This window comes from Malurus melanocephalus, unplaced genomic scaffold (assembly GCF_030028575.1).
Source record: "Malurus melanocephalus ecotype Western Australia unplaced genomic scaffold, MMel_1.1 scaffold_417, whole genome shotgun sequence".
NCBI classification, from domain to species: domain Eukaryota; kingdom Metazoa; phylum Chordata; class Aves; order Passeriformes; family Maluridae; genus Malurus; species Malurus melanocephalus.
This window is the reverse complement of record NW_026623649.1, coordinates 103,542-126,212: the sequence shown is the minus strand read 5'-3', so window position 1 is coordinate 126,212 and position 22,671 is coordinate 103,542. Positions and strand designations below refer to the sequence as shown.

The window sequence follows — 22,671 nt, the reverse complement described above, 5'->3', positions numbered from 1 at the left end:
CTCTGCAGATGGCCCAGGTGAAAGTACCTGCCAACCCTAGAATCGCTCCTCTCCTGTACGTTGGCTTAAAAATAAAGCCAAAAGAACTGATGCAAGATTGCAAAGGTTTTCAAACAGTTTACAGCATATAGAAGAAGCCACACAGAATGCCTCTCAAAACTATATAGTTTTATTTTACTCTAGGTATGTTATACTCTGATATATAAAATATATTTATAAAGTTTTTTTTTAATTTTTTTCTGAATTTACAATAGCTTACCGATATTAAAAAGGCTATTTAAATTAAAGTTTTAGCCAATGTCAATGGCATCCTGTAAATGTAGAAGGGGAAAAGAGATCAAAGCACATCAAGTCTTGACCATGCAAGCTTGTTCAATGGGCTGTCACATATTGCAAGCATTTGTAAAGTTACAGCATATTTTAGGAAAATTTAGATTCCTTCTGTCTCTTTCCCTTGCCTAATGCCTGTTACTCAGTGGGCTGAGGCTCTGAACTTCCAATGGATTCTATGACATGCCTGTTTTTCTTTTTGCCTGCTTYTGTTCAAAGTGTCAGTGATCTCTTCGTGCATGGCACTCCTGTTCTCTGATTTATTTCACCAGTCCAAAAACCAGTAGAACCGTAATGAAGGAATCTGATTTCTAGCCTAGGTAAGGTTTGAATAGTAGATAATACTGTATTGCATATCCACCTTTTTTTTCACAACGTGCAGTGCATTTTTGTCATTTTTGTCTCTGAATACTTTGTATATTATTAACATTTATTACATAAATTCACTGTACAGACTGCTAAGCTGACAACACTGGTGACCAGAAATCACATTTTTTTCAACTGTGCAGGTAATTCATGCGAAATAACTAATATGTCTCATTTTGCAGATGCATGTTTGGGCAAAAGAGATCTACAACCAATTTATGCTTTGCTCCATTTCTCACTGGCTCCAACAGACAGTGATTTAGCTTTGGCTCTGCCAGTAATGGCAGCAGTTGTCATTTCTGCCACAGAGGCCTGTGGATTTTCCTGGGATACCTGGCTGTTCTGTGGTTGAGACTAGAGATGAAAAYGGGAAAATCCAAACAACCCAGTTTCACTGTGAAAGCTGTGCAGATTTAGCTTTGTAATTCTTGAGAGGGTACTAAAACACRTCTGCAAAAGCTGTTACTACAGATGTCTGTTATTAATTAAGCACTTGAAGCAAACATGAAACCCACAACACAAAGTGAATTCTAAGGATGGGATTTTAAAAGGACTCTGTGATTGGTCTAACAAGTCAGATTTGAGTTTTGCAGATGCAAAGGACTTTTAAAATATTCCACAGATGACAGGAATGGTTARTTTAAGAATACCCTATGTGTGGGCCTTGTGCATGCATTCTGTAAACACATGCTCAGGGTAGCATCGCTGCATGCTTGGGGTTAATATTGCATAGTGGTTACTGGTTCATGKAGCTGCATGCAATATTGTCACATGAGGTTTTGTGTCATTTGAACCTCCCCCTCGGTGTTTTTACAAGTGCTGTGATTTATCAGATCATAAGAAAACACCACTAAATACAGATATGTTTCTGTGTGTCCCTAAAGGTCAGATCGCTTCTTCAAGCTGACGTAAGCCAGTCTGTGGCCACAAGGCTCCTGTGGTCATTCTGGTTTAAAGAGGCCAGCCAGAAATGAGCCTTTTGCCTTCATTGCAAAGCCTCACTCCCTAAACTGTGATTCCAGTGTCTGTTCAGCTCATGCAGTGGTWCCAGAGCCACCCTCTCCTGGTAATACCTGCATGGAGCTGATCATGCAAAGTGCTGAGCGCTCTTGGGGAGACTCCTGGCTTACAGAGTTCAGCAGCTTGATGGATCAGGCTTCTAGGTCATAAACAGTCCCAAGATGGAGTTAGGAAAACATTTTTTAATTGCATGAAATATAAAATAGAAAAAAAAAATATTCAAAAAGTTGGAATCAGTTACCTGGCAGTGATAAATTGCCTCTGGAAAAAGAGAGGAATAACAGGAAAGGGAAAGAGGGGTGGGGCATGGTGATACACCATTGCAGCACTCTGACTGGGCCTCAGCTCATGGATGCTGTCCAGCATCCTGAAATGCTGTCTGTCCTCTGCTGAGATTGGTCATCTGTGTGTGAAGCTGCTTCCCTAGAGCCGAGGAAGTTTGTGTTTGTGTCCCCTTCCTCTCCAGGTGAGTGCTGGCTGGTCCCTGCACTGTGACAGTGACACTCCCTGCTCCAGGCTGGGGAAGGAATGCTGTTCCCATCTTTCTTCCTCACACACCTGGGCAGTCAGGGATGGCARGAGCCTTTGACTTGGTCGAGCTCCCTGGAATGCTGAGAACAGGACCCAGATTTGCTGTCTCTCACTCTCAGGCTCAATCTGCTCCTGTTCAGCACCCGCCTCATTTATCCCACCTCCTGCTTGCTTAAGAAGCACAAGTAGATGAATTTTCTGTTCAGTTGTTAATATGCTGCAGCCTCCTCACATGTTTCCTCTTGCTGTTGCAGGCAAATATACAAACTTGCCCTGAATATTTAAGGAACGGCAGGAGGAGGTCAGCTCAAAGCTGTATCTAATCCTGTCTGCTGCACTGACAGTGCTTGGCAGAGGGGGCTAAAGGAGGATGATACAGCTCAGACTCCTAAGGAAATGCCCAGAAGTCCTAAGATCTGCTGGGCCTAACCTGTTAAGAGTAAAATGAGTGTCCAGCCTCTGTCCCACACTGACCAGGCCATTTGTGTGAGATGTGCCACTGTTTCATCAGTGTGCCCTGCTTCAGCCTTTCCCCGTGCTTTGGGCAGTGGCCACAGGCAATCCACAACAGGAGAGAGCAGTGGGATAATCTTCAGGGTGTGCACCTTTTGGTCAGGCTTTGTAGCCCAAATCCTGTGCAGAGAGCTGAGATGGGCTGGGGCTGAGCCTCCCTGGGAAGGCAGAGTTCAGCCCTGGGGAGTTGTCTCAAGGTTACACACACAACTCATGGGTGTGGACATTTATCAGCAGATAAATGTAGTTTTGAGCAGTGCATCCCAGGATAAATCAAAAGCTACCTACTYAGTCTGGGTTTTTTTGAGAGGCTTGGAGTTGCATTAGGTTTTCCTAACGATTTCTGTGTTACTCATCCACAGGCTGGAGAAGATGTTTAGTGAACTGCCACGAGCATCAAATACCCCTTCTCATTCTGACTCTGAGGTCGAGTACTTTTTTTTTTTAAAAATTTATTTTTTTAAATAAAAATAAAGTCCCTGRACAACTAAKTCCTCTGGGTAAGCACTGATTATCCCACACCACAGCACAAAGGATATTCTAGAAAAACTTGTGTGATGGCAGGGCATCAAGCAAAATCTAAGCACATATGCCTTTGCTTTACAGCCTCTTCTCAAAGCTGCCTCCYTTCTCTCTTATCACTTCCCAGATTCAATTGCACTGCACCTTCTGCTCTGCCTTATCAATAAAGAGCTGTCATCACACATCGCTGTCAAAGCAAAAGAGCAAACTGTTGTCAGCAGATATGCATACAGCAGCCCACTTAGCTAAAGTGACATTCCCAGGCAGCCCCATCCTTAGACAAAGCTGCAGCAATCAGTTATGAAACACTCAATAGATAAACAGGGATATATGGGTAAACAATGAATTGATAAAACATTCTTAAAAAAATTCTATAACTGTTTCAGCATCTCTATTCTGTAGGAGAGACTGAAGGGTAAGCCTTTTGTTTTTCTAATGACAATCAATTATTTTTATTTAACAACCTATAGATGTGATTAGATGCAGTGATTACACTGTCTTACATGGAATTTTCCTTTAAGTGGTGGCTCAAAATAACAGACAGCTGCAAGAAACTTTAGGTTTGTACTGGTGGAACTGTCCAACTCCCACAGAGCATCTTTCTCTGTGATCTGTGCAGTTGGATTTCTTTTTTTATCCCTCTGAGCTGGATTTTTCTTTTAATGTTGTTTATAGGAAATGTGCTATTTGTCCCACTTTAACACATGCCAGTAGGTACTCYGCACATTGAATTCCTGACCACAGATCAACACATCTAATTACATTTTTTATCTTCCCTTATTCAAGAAAAATATTTAAAATATCAACAACTGAAAATCACCTTCTAAAAATTTCTCTTGGTTCTTTGATTGACGCATTCACCCTGAGCTAAATGTGTTTGATTGTRGCTGAATCAATCCATTCATCATGGATTGGCACTGCCCCACACTGCTCCCCATTCACCCAGCCAGGGAGAATGAAGATGGTGTGTTTACAGACACATTTGTGAGTAGCTACACATACTGGTGTTGTCTAAGGATTGACTCTGSTATCATGGAGGTCACAGAGACTTTTGCTGCTGTTTGCCACAACAGCAGGACCAAGCCTTGGTCTCAATCCTACAAGCATTATMTAGACCAATTTCTTTAGGGAAAGTTTTCCCTTGAGCATGGTCTGCAGGCAGGTAACACCTATGAAGATTTTTCTTCATTTGCAATGAAGATCTGTAGCTTACCATGTTCTGACATGACATCATTTGCATACAACATGTATGTGCATGCACATGCATGTACATGTGTAGTACCTGATGGATGCATATAATTATCTTTCTACTTGTTAATGCAATTTATACTGCATTTGCATTTTTAAACTTAAGAATATTGAAAACCCTCTTGCTGCAATTCAGGAAATKATATTGGTCCTCCCTGYCAACAAGGCCATCCCGTACATTCCRTTGCTGGTAACTAAAATAGAAGCATAGCACTATTTTACAAAAACARAGATTAAAGTGCATAAGTACACAGAAAGGTGCAGACCCTGCCATGAGCTCCTTTAGGCTGTCCCAGATCAAGGACAGCTGCTTTGGACAGTAACARTTCCAGTGCAAATTGTCCCTTCTGCTGGCAACACTTGGCTTCCCAAATGTACCTGGACTCATCCCACAGCCCTCCATGGGCAATGCTCCYCTTGACATTGCACATGGATGGGCCCAAAAATTGATTGCTGGCTATTAAATATATTCAAAACAAAACACACCCTTTTTACATGCATCTATTTTCAGAGCTGTGTTAAAAATGGACCTTGAGAAGATTTTTCATCAAAGAAACCAAAGGGTAGGGAATCCCCACTGTGGGGCAAAGTGGTGTCAGCATAGTGCAATGAGCTAATAAGCAGGTTCCTTGGATGCACTGCTTGCCATCCTAATGTGCAATCACCATTTTCTAGGTTTCTTCTTAAGATACTTTTCCTTTTACARCTGTGTGTATATAGAGATATAGCTTGCATGGGATGAAGATTCTTCAGAAATTGCTATTTCATCTAGTTCAGGGCTTTGTCAGATTAGCCACAGCTCATTTTCAATCCTTTGAGTTTGAATTTATTTACACTATTTTTGTGCTTTTGAACTTTYCCTTTATGAATAATGTCTGAAAGAACTCCCCTACTGATCTACAGTCATGATCTTTTGGAAAATGTGGTCATTTGGGGATGAGTAATAAAAAAAGTTCTCTGTTTCCTAATACAATTTAATCAATTTTTGAATCCTTTTTATTACGGCTCTAGATTAAAAGCTCTTAAGAGAATGTCTAGATCACCCACGTTGGCAGCTTGAAATAGTTCTGGCTGGTCCATCATAGACAGAGCAATCCGAAGCGCTGCCCAAATATTGCCTGATAGTGCAGGGTGGGGAACCTGCTGTTGATTCCTGCTTTTYCTTTGCAAACTCAGAGCAGTGAGGAAATTGCTGACAGCCTCTCTGTAGGGAAGAAGAAGAAAAAAGAAACAAGCAATACAATTTGCTAAAGAACTACAGGAAAACCTTATAAAGTTACATGCCAGACTCAAGTGCATCATTTCACAATGCAGTTCATCACTCTCTTTGTGTTGTTCTTGTTTGATTTTCATTAAGCAAGAGGGCACGGCTTGCGGTAATGCAAAACTGAGTCTACTCAAACATTTGGGGACACTGTCCCATCATCTTTCTTCCCTGATGTCTTAATCTGACATCTGGGACCCTGGAATATCAGCCTTCATTGCTGAAGGATGTTTTTGATGGCATGAGCCACTAGGAGCACTTTAACTGAAGTTTCCCTTTTAAAGACAGGCTCTTATATTTTATTTTCCCAAAGCTCTAAAGCACCAGACTAAGTTTATGTGTTTATATAATCCTACTGATTATATGAGTATTTGCAATTCAAGCTAAAAAATTGCTTTTTAGTCCTTTATAAAAAATTATGACAACATTTTACAGTAGCTCAGATTATGTACCTTTATTCTGATTTTCTTAGATACCTCCAGCTTGAAAATCCATCTTCACCTGCTAGTTGTGATCCCTGACTTTTTGTTTATACATTTTTTTAAACTCACCTGTATGCCCCTAGGTTGATGCAGCTTATCCCCAAGTTGTATCTGGACCTGATGAAGCCAGGTTGTATTTCCAAAGCTCGTGTGTAGGCCTCCACAGCTTCTTCACTGCGATCCCCGTTTGCCAAGGTTGCTCCAAGGCGGTTCCATAACGTATAATCCTGGTGAGAAAATGAGTTTTCTACTGTAGGTGTCAAAAATGGACATAATTTTTCATTTTTGCTTGCAAAGTAAGGAGGACTGCAGAAAATAGTAGCGTTGTATCCTAATTGATAAAGAATGTGGAGTTCTGATTCGTGATCACAGGCAACTTTATATATCTAATACCATTAATCAGCACACAGGTAGGAATTGTACGTGTACAAATCTGCTTCTGAACAGGGCTGCCTTRTAATTAACATTTCTATTTCAAGTCTAAAAAATTAATGGCAGAAGTGACACCTCATTAATAATAGCTTGGCCCAGACAGGAGAAAAGAAATGGCCTGTAAAGCTAAATTTCTTAAAATGTAAAAGTATAAAATGTACCTCWGGTCGAACAGTCAAAGCAGCACTGAATGCATCTATTGCTCTGTTGAATTCTCCATTCAGGTGGAAAAGAACCCCAAGTCCTGTCTGCAGGTCAGGGTCTATCATATCACCATTCTGGTGAGCAGCCTCCAGGTACAAATCCTTTACTTCTTCAAGTAATGAGCTAGACAAGAATGAAAAATAATTTAAAGATGCATCATACAGTTATTTACAAATATTTCAGTATTGATTGCATAGCTGGAAATTCAGATCTTTGTAGYGGATTTATCAGAAGTATTATATTCCCAAAATTTGTGAATAAGCTTCTTCATCATGGCAAAGGTTTACTTCAAGATGCTGTAGTAAACTCACATCTGAAATAAAGAAGTTCATCTACAAAATGAAGTCAAAGTACAGCGGGGAACCCAATTGGGATGACATGAAGGTTTATTAAAACTAAATCAAATCAGATGAGTTTTTCGAACATAAAAGAGCTCTTTACTGGCAAAAATAGCATTATTCTTAAGAGTTATAGGTAAGTGACCAGCCAAGGACCTTGAAGATGCCAAAATATAAGACTTCTGTGCCCATTGTAGCTTCTTAAAACCTTTGCACTGACAGCACCAGATGACAGTGGGATGAAGCCAAAGACAAAAAACACACTTAGCAATTAAGCAGAACTTGCATATTTTATTTTTGCTCACACAAAATTATCTTGTCAACCCAGGACTTGTAAGTGAGAAGGGTGAAACATAAGGCCTGTCTTCAAAATGACAAGCAGTGAGATAGCCYGAGTGGTTCAGTTCTGTAAACCATGTTTATGCCTTTAATGACTTTATTATGCATCTCACAGCCCAGGGGTACTTGTTTACTGACCTCATGAAATCGTGATGCAGAGCTGCCAACTCATGGATTTTTTTTGTTATTTAAAATGGCTGAAGACAAATCAAATGGCTGTGCTGTCTCTTTGTGAGAACCAGAACAGCTTTTAAATGAGCAGATGCCACCTCTCAGTATTCTCAGTGAACTGRGGCCATGCTGCACTGCAAAATGGCTCATCCTGGATTCCAGTGGCTGGGCTGGGATTTGGGAAAAAACGGTGAACACTGGGAAGAACAACCACATTGTGGAGCTGGACAGAGGCCTGGTATGGATGTGGAGGCAGGGATGGCATAAAGGATAAAGCCTGAAGTCTTTAAACCAAATGTTCTCTGTTGGCTTCCCTCTCCTGCCACTAGAGATACATTCTTCTATCACAGGGAATAGGCTGGACTTCTAGAGAGCAAGGTGGCACAGCAGGCACCACTGTTTCCAGGGAAATCATTAAAATCTCCATCATGGGGATTTCCACTGCTTTACCTTTCATCTGCTGTCTTAGACATCCTCCTGGTAAGYGCTGGGGACCCTTTTTTGCTTCTCACTATATACTTGTATTTTGGATTTTGCTTTATCCAGTTTCTCAGAGCTTGATAGGCTTCCTGTTGATGGCCAGTGTTGGTGTAACTCACGGCCAAGGCCATCAGAGCTTTTAGGTTGTTTGGCTGCAGTTCCAAGCACCTAGGCARAAAATAAAAAATATATTGAGATACTTCTGTTGCCAAGCACAATGTTTGAATTCTCCCAAAATAACCCATGTGAGGAAAATCACAATTACCACTGTTGCTTGTTTGAAAATTGGGGACGAGCAAGCCCCTAAATCAGGCAACCCCTTGGATTTCTATCCAGGTGAGCTAATAAGTGACATTTARATAAGTTTGTGCATCCATAGTGAAATAACTTCATGGTTAACAGTACTGATACAATTGAATATTGCTTCAAATAGAAACATAAAAACCTATTGCAGAAAGATAATAATAATCTTGATATTTTGAAGCTCACATTTTATGTACAAGGACTCTGTAATCTTCACATCTCTATCAACCTAAAAATGTTGGCAGTTTAGCATTCAGCAGTTGAAGGGAGCTCACTCCAATTAAGAAAACCTCTTCATTAAAGGGCAGACTACAGAAAATATGCCAAGTGGCTAGAATATAAAAAAGGCACTTCATTTGCATTCTGCCTAACTCATATTCATTAGGCCATGTAACTTTTCTTTTGTGCATGCACTTAAATTACGACATTAAATATTGCACTTATTCAATAAAACAGAAATATTAATCACTAGTCATCCCTCTGAAGTCACTGGAAAAGTTTCTATATCTACATCAATGCTCTACTCAACTAAATAGATATATCAGGATCCAAGATAAGAATGACATTAAATGTCCCCAGGTCTCCATTACCCAACCCTCATGAGACCCCAGATTTAGCACTGGTCTCCAGCTACCTTTGGAGGGCCACAATGGCTGCCTGCTCATTTTCATTTTCTGCCTGTGTTATACCCAGGAACTGCCAAGCCTGCAAAAATAATCATCATTTGGTTTGTTAAATATATCCAGCTGCAAACAGAGTTAAAACTAATATTGCTGTTAAATAGAATGATGAACAAAACCAGCAGATCTGTCCAGCACTAACCATAGATTTTTCTACCATGCACACCAACATTCAATGCAGTTCTGAATATCTTTGGGCCTAACAAATAGATACAGCCAATGAATGCATGGGTATTCTGTCAGTGTATGATCCATCACATGCTGGTTTCTTAAATTTGAGTTATACATTCTAAATTTTGCTATAATTTTATGGAAGATAGAAAAGAAGAATTATTAAGTTGCATATTATACATATTAAGGGATTCTAGAAGTCTTGGGGATTCTCTTCTTTTTGAAATATGCTGTTTCATTTAATGCAGCACATTCAAAGGGCCCTAGATACTTACAGTATAAATATTTTTAATATTTCACCAAAAAATAGACTTTAAATATAAACTCATTGAAAACACAACCTTGAAGCAAATTGATATAACTTTAAAAAATTTTCAACACTCTTGTTAAATCAAAAATATTCATATTTTCAATAGCAGTGTTTACAAGATAGCTTGAAAACATCAGAATGTGAAGGAAAGGTTTGAAATTTCAAACAACAGTTTTTAAAAAAAACAGATTTTTATCCTATAAAGAGCTCACTGTTATCTATTTAAAGGCATTCACTGATTCATAATCCTTAGAATCCAATGTTTCAGCCAGTCATGACTAGCAAAGGTTTGAGCCTAGACAGCATTCCATCATTCCATGCTRAAGGGATTTCCCTTTTCCTTTGTCAGGACAAGGCACAGCAGYGAATACCTCTGCATCATTGGGCTCTTGTAGGATTGCAGCCTCCAGGTATAAGATTGTAACGGGCAGGTCACCTTCTTTCATTTTTTTCAGTCCTTCCTCAAAAGCACCAGGCCAGTCTTTGAAGGGATTCTCAGTATGGAAATAATAACCCTGGAGGAGAGAGATAATGGACCACAAGTTGCAGGGAATGACAAGCCTAAAAACTGCAATGACTCACTGTTTTCCAGCTGGGTGTAAACAGCCTTTGTTCTGTGGAAATGGTACGAGCTCCCCCGTGGAATTTCAATGACAAAAAGTKTAAAAAGTCGCATCACTGGACATTTATGTTTCTGCTCTCTTTACTTTTCCTTTAACACTGAAGGAATACTTACTGGTATTTATGCTGGGCTCTCCATCAAAGATAATGTCAACAACTCACATGCCTGCAGTACCAAGAGAACTGAACCTCTGAGCCCAGGACATCCAATTTGATGGTAAAAGCACACACCAAGCAGTTGACTCCCTGCAGTGCTCCTAACTTCATGGTTAAAATCCTGAAATCTGCAATTAACCTTCCAGATACAAAACAGGGTTGCAAGCACCTGAATTTATTTCTTTAAGTTTTGCCTTTTCCTCTTGTCATTGCAGTGTAAAGGGTGTGTGCTGGTATCAGCTGCATGACAGAAATCATATTAAAATATGGAGTGGGAAGAATGAAGAAGAAAGACAAAATCTCCATTATTTTTATTCTCAGCAGTGTTTGAATGTGCCACACCAGATATTCTTATTTGGTGCTCTTCCTTAAGTTCCTGTSTTCAAACATGCCCAAAACCCTGCAGTTTGCTTTGTGATCCTTTCAGCTGAAATCAGGCAGTGTGCAGGTGTAAATTCTCTAAATCTATTCTCACTGTGGTAAGGTCTAACTCTGCCCTACTCCCAGGCAATTCAAGAGGATGAGCTCTTYTGGATAAAATCAGTTTCCATGTCCAAAGAGTCTCTTTGGGTTCCCTGGATAAGTCAAGGTCACCTCAAACTTGCACAGGGGGGGATGTCCTGAAAAACTTGGKGTTACCTTCTCAATGGTTGAGATGGTGACTTGCCCCGGTGCTTCCTGGTTCTCTGAAATCCAGTTTCTGCGAGCCATTTCTTCCCATTCTGCTTGCATTTTATCCCAAAACTCTGTGTCGGACTAGAAGAAAAGGAGGAAAAGATAAAATGAACAACAAAACTTTAAAATAAAGGGATTTATTTTAAAAAAAACTTTGAAATTTCTTTCTACCAGTGGTCTGAGTCTGTCAATTTTGCTGAGCAGCATTAATTCTATTAATAATCACACAGACTGAAATATTACAGCTRCTGTTTGGAATTCCATGTAATTAAATTTCATCTCTTATATCAGAATGTATTTTGTCAACAGAAAATTCTTTATCTCAGAGGCAGCGTATGTCCTGTTTGAAGCAGGATTTGCAGCAGCTTACACTGCATCTTATTGATGCTAACAGCAAATTGTTACATAAAATTTGAAGGAAATTAATGCTGCAAGTCCTTGGACAAAGAAAAGAAAGATTAAAAAAGAAAAATCAACAAAGTGCACATGCAAAAGAATAACAATAGATAAAATAGTTTGAAAGAGAGCAAGCATTGCTCACTTTGGTATATTCAGCATCATTTTCAGCTAAGAGAAAGAGAAATGCCAAAGTTTAGACAGAAGGTGTTTGCATAAGGGACATAATACAAATTGGGCTTTTTGACATAATGGAGAAATGTTAATAATGCATTGTATACTCTGCTGGTGAGAGGAATCTACAAGAKATTATGAAATCATACAGTAAGATTGATATTCAGCTCGAAGATGAGGGGRAAATGCACATACAAGGGAAACAGAAATTATGAAAAACAGATGAGATTTAGGATGAGGAATGAGATTAGCAATGACCAGAAGGAGGGAACAACTGTGGCTGCTAGAAAATGATGCCAAGAAATAGAAATAGAATTAAAGAATCCAGATTAAGGTGCTACTTTTTCAGCCTCCACACACTAGTCATGGGACTCTGAAAAGGAGATCCATAGCAGAATATTTCCAGAGCACTACAAGCTTTTCCAAAATTCTCCAGTTCCTACAAGGACATGGCCAGTGTTTCAGTGAGCTGATGGCACTGGGGGCAGTTTCTCAGCTTATTTGTGTCAAAGACAACAGCACAAATGAATCTATCGAGGTCTTGACAGAACAATTTCAGAGCGAGGAGCTAATCAAAATTAATTGAAGGTTTTATGAACAGGTCCAGATAGCTTTGTGTGAATCTTCATTACAAGGCTGACAACTTTGCTACTGCTCCACAGCCAGGCATAATTGTTGCAACCCTCCTTAGGTGATTGGAAAAAGGAAAGCATGCTTTCTTCCAGGGGATTCAGGATTGTCTGAATTCTGCAGTTATTGGATCTGTGMAGATACTTGCTATATTCCTCTGTGAAAAAGGRAATAAATTGGGAATCAYTCAGACTTGSAGAGCAGATTTCACTCCAGGTAATRGAAGGGAACAKCCCTTGACCAGTTACACAACTTCAGAATCTGCTTTCGTTCCAGACTTGAAGAAAATACATTCTTATATATAGTTGTGAAATGTTCATTTAGGGTTTGAAAAGGCTGGGATAATGAAYCAGATCACTCCGTCTTTAACTCTTATCAGCCATGACCAAAGGCATTTGAATCCCTAAAAAGATCCTGCTCAACAGATGCCTCCATCAACCATTTCTCATTCAGCTCAAGTCTGTGCTGAACTGAAATGAAAATTATGTGATCGTTTTCACTAGCAGTAATTTTGAGATTCAGCATGAGGTAAAAAAGTGTAAATTTCCCTTCCCTTCAGATTAAAACRAATAAAACTACTGAAAAGTAATCCTTTTTAGCCGAGTAATTTATAGAAATAATTATACACATATGAATTATGTTTGTATTAGAATTTTTGCTTGCATCTTTCCCCACAAGATCCTTAGGAAYCAATGGTATGGAAGCATCAAATCATATTTCTGCAGATAGTAAGCAAGCAAAYAAATGGGTTTAGGTCTTAAATTCAAATTCTGTTGTTTAATTGCATATTTATAATTCACRCAGAAGTTCACTGTGTTTACACACCATGTAAAAAAACCAGTGAATCACTGTGCACTCAAGTAGCCACACTGAATGTGCATCTAGAGTGAGTAACAGGAGGAGGGGAAAGGCAATGAGAAGACCAGCTTGCCTCTCAACTCACCCTACACTATTTGGACACAAGATCAACTGTTATTGTGCAATGATAGSAAAAGATTTGCTTATTTAGGCCAGRCTGACAAAAGCAGAGCAGTTTAATGTCCTTGAGGAAGAGGATTGTAAATATTACCCAGTCTTTGCTGAAGGCCTAAGTCCACATCAGCTGCCATTAGCAGCAATTTTTTCATTGACTTCAGTGGCAGGAGGGTTAAATTAATATTGAGCCTTTCTGAAAATGTGGCTTTGGATCAAGGYTCCCAGATCTAATTTTAACTCTATTTGCTACACCACTGGTGCTAATTAACCTAATTTCAATGGTTTTTTGCTACCTTAAGGCTGGTGAAGTATTTAGGATGTACCAAAAGTTTTCAGACCAGTTGAATGCATTTAACACATTCTCAGATCATCTACAGCAGTTAAGTGGAATGCCAACCAGGGAAAATGTCCATACCATCTGACTGCTTCCATGCAATAAATTCTGCATTTTGTCAAAGAGGCTATTTTTTACTCTTAGTATTTAAAAATATGCTGAAGCAGTTAAAAAAATGYGAGGCAAAATATTTCCAGGTTCTGTATTTCCTATGATCCAATGAAYGGGGGTAGGAGATGTATTTATAAATTTACCTATTGTCGTAACTTTTAGAATTTTGCCTGTCCTGTATTGCCAAGAATTAATTTGCAATATTCCTTTTTGACCAATGCATAAGAATGAAATGTTCTGTCATGGTTCTTTGAATTACTGCATTACCATACTCTTTGATGTGAAAGACACAGTAAGTTAAACTTGTGTGCTTAATTAGGTAAGATTTCCTCAGCTGATACCTTCACAGAACAGAATCTGAAAATTTTAGGAAAGTTTAGAGGTAAAAAGTATACATCAAGGCAAATATTTCCACTGTGATTTGAAAGAGTATAAAATAAAGTGCATCTGAATGACTCAAGTTCCTGGTTCCCAAGTTAAAATAGCCAGTCTTATGTCCATACAAAGAAATGTCCAAATGGTGAGACAGGACTTTTATAGGTAAAGAAAGGACTCCAATCTGTACTCATGGGAACCACGAAGCTGATGGTCCTGGAGTTGGTTTTCCTAGGCTAGAATAAATTAATCCCATCTTTTCCCTGCTATTGTCACATAATTTAGCTGTAATGTGCTCTGATGYTTCATAACAGTACATTATATAGCAGATGGTTCATGTGACTTTGTGTTGTAAATAAAATTATGCTGAGAAGGACAGCTCAAAATTTCTYATGCATAACCTCACAAAACAGTGTGGCATTTGCAATTTCAGCAGGGAAATGTGGAATAAGAAAATACCAAACCAGCTTTATTTCCATCTCTGAGACACTTYGCAGCTGGAAGTTTTTTCACCTTCTTGCTTTTATTTGTATTTATTTTAATTCATTGCCAATAGGGTGGTGGTTGATAAAACAATCATTTTAATGGAATATAGGTACAGGATGGATCTGAGCCCCCACCCTGGCATTTAAAAAAAAACCTAAACACACCAATTTTTGGTGAAACAGAGMTAATTATTAGAAAGATTGTGTTAAAACATAGTTCTTATGGCACTTGGAAATTATTGAGACAAAAAGTAATGAGGCAAAAATCAAATCCAATTTCCAGAATAACAGAAAAGGTAGCGAGGTCTGCAAGCACCCAAACACTGCAAGGGAATCTGGACCCTCTCTAGTAAAACAGCTATTTTACTTACCACTTTATTCTTAAAAGATTYCCCAATGGCACAGACATCTTTAAACCTCCTTAAGAAAGAATTACCTCACAAATCTTCATTAATCTCAAAGTTTGACATCTTAAAACCATTCCCAAAGCTCTAAAGTGAATACTGGATGGAGGATAAAGTTTGGTGTCTTCATTTACTGAATTGTTAATTAATTTMTTTCAAACTAGGCCACAAAGAACCTGAGATTTACTTCCTTTTCCTGATCAGTTTTCTGGCTAATCTTAACCACTTGGAGCTTTCCCAATAGAAGAATATTACAGAAACATCCAAAGCCTAAAAAATGAATTTTTGAACTGTATCTATTCTCTGCTTAAAAAAGCACTAATCTTTCTGAGATGGGCTCCAATTTATTTCAATCATTCCAGCCTTCTTACCACTTCATGTTAGCTAGGATGAAAATTCAGCTCTTTTCATATGCAAATGGGAATAACTGCTCTATAAGATCTTGAAGAAYCCTTTCCTTTACATTTTAACTACCTGGCCCAAGGTTCTATTTTAAGCAGAAAGAATAACTTAAGGCTGCCAGCTACAGCTGGGGAAACATTAAATTAGGTTCTTTTTAACAGCCMTTTTTGAGACTACTTTAAAGTATTTTAACCACCTGTCCCTGTTGCCTCAGAATGACCTTTTAGTCTGTTTTTTTTTATAATATATTATCCTCCTTACTTTTCTCTGCAAATTAATTCAATACCATCTTGTAATCTGTTGATGGACTCAACTCATTTTTCTTTCTGCTGAGTGTCTGGGAACTCCCCATCACACACAAGTTTCTGGCAATTGCAGGAGTGTTTAACCACTGATGCTGAGATGTTCAGGATCAGATTCCCTGTGCTGCCATCCCAGGTCACAGCACAGCTCGTTCCACCTTCAGGATCAGCCTGCAGCGCAATTAGGAACATCTAAAGCACTTTAAACAGCAGTAATTTGAAAGWAAGTCCCTCCTTTCCTGCCAGGAGCAAATGTGTATGATGTGTGACATCAAAAACATCACTTGTGCCTCACCAGCAGCTGTTGATGAAGAATTTATTTGATCTGGAAAGAAAAAAACCTTCAGGGCTTAGTTTATGAAAGAGCTAATTTACTGATTGCGTCCRTTTTAGCCTTGTGTGCTGAGGCAAGATCTTTTTGAGTGTGCAATAAAATCCCAAGAAATCATGGTAGAAAACCTGCATCTTAACACAGCATATAATTTTAAAAAAAATCTACAAATCAGATTAATTACTTAAACAAGAAATTCTGTTTCTACCTAGAAGTCATCTGATTTAGGCATAGTTTTGTTTGTCATCAGCCAGTATTAATCTAAAATAGTTAAATTGTCAACACTGGAATTAGAATGGTATAAAACTTGAGTTAGAGGAATACTAAAATACATGACTAAAATTTAAATCTAGACTCAGATATCCCTAAAGTGTTCTAGATGGTTTGGAGACTAATGAGCCTGCAGTCCATGCTAAAAATAACCAGTTTTGAGGAACTGGTTTCACAGCTTCATCCTCTGCACCCTAAGAACTCATTTCAGTGGCTGTTATATAATTTAGCCTGAAATTCTGTCCTTGCTAGAGTGGAGCTGTTTTGGCGCTTTGTGGCAATGGGATTTTGAAGGATTGCCCATGGAGCCCCTGAGAAGATAATGATGCTCCAGATCAATGTTTATATCTAATCTTTTGTTGAGCTCTGCTAAAAAAAACTGTATTGTATTTTGTGTTCAGATGGGATCAGTTTGGACTATGGGTACAGGACAACACACGAGAGATATTTGAGATGTTGGAAATGAAAAAAAACCTCAGAAGTGCAACAGGAGAACTATCCAGACACCTTTACCTGATCAAACCAAATTGATTTGTCAGGAAACAAGAATACTCCCGTGCTTAACATCCTGCCACTGGTGGTAAAAATGTGAAAATGGTGCTTGGTGAGTGCTTATGTGCAGCTGTGCTTTACACCAGGTAATTGTGCTGTTCATCAGTGATTCTGAACTCTGGTTTCACAGCAAAGACTTGGTKTGTGTCTGGGCTGAAAGAACTGATTGCACACAATTGCTGCGGAAAAATGTTTCCCTCTTTTACTTGTGGTTTGGAATTAGCCACATTTATGGGGTATTTACCCATTTGCTTTAGCAATAAAAATCGAGTTTAAAGACTTGGCTCTGTCTAATCTTTGTTTATAGCTAAGGGTTTTGGATTTCTTTTTTTWWAAAAGACAAKATGCTATTTTAAATTAATAATGCCATGAATTGTGTCTTTTCTCTGCTTTAAATAATCCACTTCCAACTTTCTCATATGCTTGTGCTGCAAGAGAAATAAGAAATCTGTAGAACATGAGCTGAAAATGAAAACAGTAAATGAAATAATACCTCTACAGCTGCCTTTGCTCTTTCAAATTCCTCCTCCAAGGAGTGATTTCTAGAGAGAAGAGGTGTTCCCCAACGCTGCTCCTTACTTGACCGTGCCTAAAAACAAGAAAATAAATCAGAAAGGGATGATAGACTCTCTGCCACATTTCTGAGTTATTTACTTAATCGCCTACAGCCCCAGGTGGCCTTTTTCTTGGGGAAAACTTCTTGTTTCCCTGCATGAGTTCTTCTGAATTCGCTTACGCTGTAGCAGACACCACTTCTCATGGGAAGCAGAGTAATTTATCTTTTCCAGATTTTTCTTTTCACTCAAGATGTGTGAAAGATAAAGAGACATCCAAGAAAAGGCAATGCAAGAGTTGGACTCCAAGAGGAGGGAGCTGGCTATTTTATAGGACTTCTACCTTCCTTGTTCCTTCTGCGTTATGACTGTGGGAATGCATTACATTGACTATGATCCAGGAAGAAAATATTTTCTTTTCCCCAGCACATTTTGTGGTTTTCTTTCAGGTTTTCTTTTGGGATCACATTGGAGAGCYAGGTTTGCCCTGGATTTCACTGCAAGGACAAATTGTTTTTACAATGAGCACCTCTCTTCTGTACTTTACTATTGGCCAATCCCACTGGAAGCACATAATAAGTTTTTCCCTGTTCTTTTATTATTTTTTTTTTGTTTTTACAAAAAGCATTGTACAAAATCAAACAATATTTGAAGACAGCAGAAAAAGCACGAAGTGGCCTAATCTTGCTAAACAAAGCTCTGACTGCTAATCYCTTCCCTAGTGTTTATCAAGAGGTTAAACTCATTAGCCACTTGTGTGCCCATGCTTCCAATTGCATTAATTTCCCTGATTATAYTTCTGATCACTGTACTTGTAATATTCAATTTCTGTGAGCCACACTGCTAAAAGACTAATTTTGCTCACATCAGACTCATTGGACTCTGCAAATGCTGGAATGGGCACTGCTGGGATGGAACATCTGACACATTTCTGACCTTTCATATATGTCACATGTAATGTATGGTCAAACACATTTGTTGGTGGTTGTRYACACATGGCTTTTCACCTAGAAAGATGACATTCATTTATCAAATGARCCCTAAGGTTTCTGTTCTGCTCCTGAGGCTTTGTCTCTCAGTTAGAGACCGATGAGTGACATGTACATTGAGTGGATGAAACACATAAGGTAAGAAAACCACAATACAAAACACAATTTCTGGGAGAAGCACGTGGTGGTGGAGGGCCCTGTGTGTGTTCCTCTGTGCTGGCCTCTGGACTTKGCTGTGACAGCAACCTCAGAGAGTGAGGGAATGTCTACACTGGGGATCTACTGTTTCTGCTTTCACATCTTCTAAGTCTGCTCCATGTTTGGAAAATATTATTATCCTTTGGTRAGGCCAGGAAGAGTTTTCAGGTTGTCATTGAAAACATACCAAAAGGCAGTCCTATTCATAAAACAGTTATTTGACTGATTAATAGAATTTGGGACAGAAGAGATAACTGGTTCAGATCATTTGTCTATGTATCACATKATGGTATTTGTCATTCAACACCCASAGAATSAAAATTATRTTCTTCAGAGAATAAACTGAGGTTGTCTGGAATATGCRTCTTTGAGGAAGCTGCTTGGATTTAATTTAAAGTTATCAAGAGACCTTAATGTCATCACTTCATCTGCAATTTGTTTAACTCCCCTCCTTGTTTCTCTTATTAATTTTAATTTTAGTCTCCAACTATCACTTTTTTTTTCGTAGTTTAAAACACTTTTTAGTAGTCCTTATTTTATCTGTAGAAAGACACTGATKATTTTAATCAGGTTTTGGTGACATAAAGACATTTAGTGATGTAAAAACTTTGCATCATTAATTTATGAAATATTCAGATTTTAACTTTTTTTTGGTGTCACTTTTAATCTCCGGCTTAATTTTTCATAGCCACACAGACAGGCTKCAATAAAGTGAACCTTTTATTCCAGCACTGTCTTGCAGCTTCTCTATATAGAAATCAGTTATCTCCTGTCTCCCACTAATTCTTTTTGCTTCTACACACTCCTCTTCCCCCAGCACAGCACAGRGAACACTCCTGTTGTTTCAGACTCCCTTCCAGCACATTGTTGTAAGTTGTGCTGCATTCTTGCTCTGAAATGTGTGATTTTCCAAGTGACTGTATTGCAATGCATATTTATACAGATGCCTTCATCACCAGCACCTTTTTACACATCCCTTATTTTAACTTTTTTCATTCCATTCTTGCATCGTATGGAAATTTTCTGAGGAACAGCTTGCATGTTTATTTTCAGATCAATCTCAGAAGACTGTTTCTCTTTGGAATCACAGAAGAATAACCATGTGATTACAATTCCTAGTAAATAACTACTGCTCCTGAGACCTTAGGTTGGCCAGTTTTAATCTGTTTAACAGCTACAATCAGAATGTGACATATTAATTCAAACCTCTTGTAGAATATCACACATCAACATTTATCAACTTGACCTGTAATCTGATCAAAGAATTAAATTTGTTTTTCTTGACACACAACTCTGTTGATCGGCACTAATTATGTTCCTGGCCTTTCCATTATTTATGAGTTGGCTCCTGCAAACACTTTGATTACTTCTGCTTTTTGCCCATTTGTTTCCAGTGACTGCCATTCCTCAGGTCAAGGACAATTCTGTAAATGATGATGTTCAGACTGAGCTGTACTGCAGAAGGGCAGAGTGAGCTTGGAGGGCAGCACAAAGGTGAGGAGGAAGAGGACAAGAAGCACAGAGGTCCCCTCCTCTGCCACAAGACAGAGTGTACACTTTGTCCCCACATCATACCCACAGAAATATATTTCTCCCCCATTAAATGCACAGCAGGAGGGGGAAGAAAACTCATTAACAGARGCCACATAAGCTGTATTTGCATATTGACAATGCAGAGTTGTGTTGTGGGTTGTGACACGCAGAAATGAAAACCTCCATGTGTAACAAACTCACTGCCTTTTGTGTCTGGGGAGAGAGGATGGGAATGGAGTGGCAGCACTGGAGAACTCCACATCTCCAGCAGGAGATGGAGAGGGATTCCTGCAGCTGCTTTCCCTGAGGGAGCCCAGGAGGGACAGGGTGGGATGGTGTGTTGGAGACTGGACACTGTGGTTTGATATTCTCACCTCTCTACAATGGAGGAGCTGGAGCTGATCATGGTGTCTGTATTTTGGRACAAAACCTTCCATTCCAATGCATTTGCACACACTTTCCTTCTCTTGTGCTATCCTTATGTGCTGTTGGTCCTTAASTGTTGGTGGGAGGCTTAAATTACAGTCTTAACTTTTAATCAAGTCTTCCAATAATGAGCTAAATCTGTCCCTTGTACCTCTTCACTTCCTTAGAGTAAATGGCACATCCGAGGAGTGTTAAGGCCATTGGTCTTACTGTATTTACTTGGGAGAAGTGGGGAATCGGTTTTACATTCTAAATATTGTTRCATCAGACTGGAGATTTCTAAGGTTTGCACTGCACCTTTGTCTGGGAGTGCTGACATATTGGCATTAGGTATAGATTCTTAGCATGTCACAGAGGTTTTGTAAATTCTGTGTGAGCAATGAAATATGTGAAATTCCCAGAAAAGCATTTAAAGTGTTAAAACATGAGCAGACTTTACACATAGACAATGAAACCTATTATCGCCCTCTGCAGTTCGTAATTTCAAGATTTAAAATAAACCYCAAAAAAMMCCCCAAACACTGTAGGATMTTTCAGTACCAATARAAGCATAAYAAGGAACTTTTCAGAATGGCAGATAAAAGTAAGAACAAGGTAACTTTGGGCCAATGCAGTTTCAGATTTAATAACAGGTAAAGTATGATGTGAGTAAATGCTGAGAAGGAAGGCATCCAGCCCCATCCAGAAATGGCCACAACCAGTGAAGCCACCAGTGACCACTCCTCATTACAGCCTTCAAACACATTCCTCCCATAGTGGCTCAAGGCTTTTCTTTTGGATTTTGTTTTGGCATAAGTGCTGGTAAACACAGGATTTTGTTAAGAAGATTGCATAATTTTAATGAAAATATGACCTAGTTACTTAGCATTTCACTTTGAGGAGCTAAATCTGAMATGTCAAAGATGAGTGATGAGGAGATTGGGAAACTGCTGATGGAAAACTGCAGCAAGTTTGACAAGATGAAATCTTTAGGGTATGGCAGAATGTGTTGCTTTTGCAAAGGTTGCCCTTAAATGAGATAGACAAGACCTATAGAGGACAAAGGATGGAAAACATATGCTTTGATAAMAACCCTAATGTGATTTCTTTTGCAAGCAGATTAAGAACTCGGTCAAGACAGATGAGCCTGTGTGTTGGGAGCTGACAACTTTGACAGTCCAAGTACAAGCAGGATGAAGCAGGCAGTGAACAAAACCACTACATCTCCAAGTAACCTACCTAGAATAAGAACACATTSTCACTTCAGATAATTTCTCTGCACTAATAATTACCAGTTTAACATTTTGGTACTCGAATGGATCACAAGTTTGAAACAAGCAAGTCATGACAGATCAAAACAAAACATGAAATGTACCAAGACAACAGATACGAATTTCAGTTGTCACTTTTTTTTTTTTTTTTCAGGTTGGCTTATTCAAGTTCATGGTTTCTTATTTTGAAATATCAGTCATTTTACAAAACRTTATGGAGCAGCCTCAACTGACTGAACTTAAACTGAGTGAAAAATGTGGACTTTTGCTTCTGCAGTTATTCTAGTGGAAGATAAAGAGGAAATAGACCATATAGASATACACTGAATTTGTAATTGCTTTTACAGAAAGGCACAGCATTTAAATTCTGGCACTGTCTRCTTGACTTACACACATCTTGGTTGAGCACAAATGTCCTGGAATTTAAATCTATTGGGCTGAGGAACAGCTTCCTAAAAGGGGGTCAGAGGTGCTTCAATAGGAGCTGGACAAAGTATGTGAGAACACAGCATCCATTTCAAGTGGATGACGTTGTCTAACAGATCTTTTCCATTACTAAGATGTACAAATCTATCTCAGAGAAAGGAAAGATRTCATGCATTACAACTAGTGTGAGACTTTCCAGAGGGGAAAAAMCCCCTCCTGTTTGWAATGTCAAGACAGGCAGAGAAGTAAAAGGGTTCTTTTCCTAAGAAAAACCCAGAAATGGATCTGATAACTGGGTTCTATTTCTACTTTCTGCCAAAAGAAGAGGTGCATAATCTCAGGAAAKACATTTGGCACATAGTGTCTCATTTTTCCATTTTCAAATGAGGCTATTRTTT

The 22,671-nt window shown here is 38.9% G+C and overlaps 1 protein-coding gene across 7 annotated transcripts in view; it reads right to left on the bottom strand.

Annotated features, from left to right (window-relative positions):
• Positions 1-3,233: 3,233 nt before the first annotated feature.
• Positions 3,234-22,671, bottom strand: part of PEX5L (peroxisomal biogenesis factor 5 like) — a 97,960-nt gene continuing 78,522 nt past the window's right edge. For all 7 annotated transcript variants that reach the window (XM_057379698.1, XM_057379699.1, XM_057379700.1 and 4 more), the window contains 8 exons: positions 17,391-17,486; positions 11,121-11,237; positions 10,076-10,219; positions 9,178-9,248; positions 8,211-8,408; positions 6,870-7,035; positions 6,346-6,503; positions 3,234-5,734 (listed from right to left, as the gene is read on the bottom strand). In XM_057379698.1, coding sequence (XP_057235681.1) covers positions 5,530-5,734; positions 6,346-6,503; positions 6,870-7,035; positions 8,211-8,408; positions 9,178-9,248; positions 10,076-10,219; positions 11,121-11,237; positions 17,391-17,486 — 1,155 coding nt within the window. In that variant the 3' untranslated portion in view covers positions 3,234-5,529. The remainder of the gene's footprint in view (positions 5,735-6,345; positions 6,504-6,869; positions 7,036-8,210; positions 8,409-9,177; positions 9,249-10,075; positions 10,220-11,120; positions 11,238-17,390; positions 17,487-22,671) is intronic.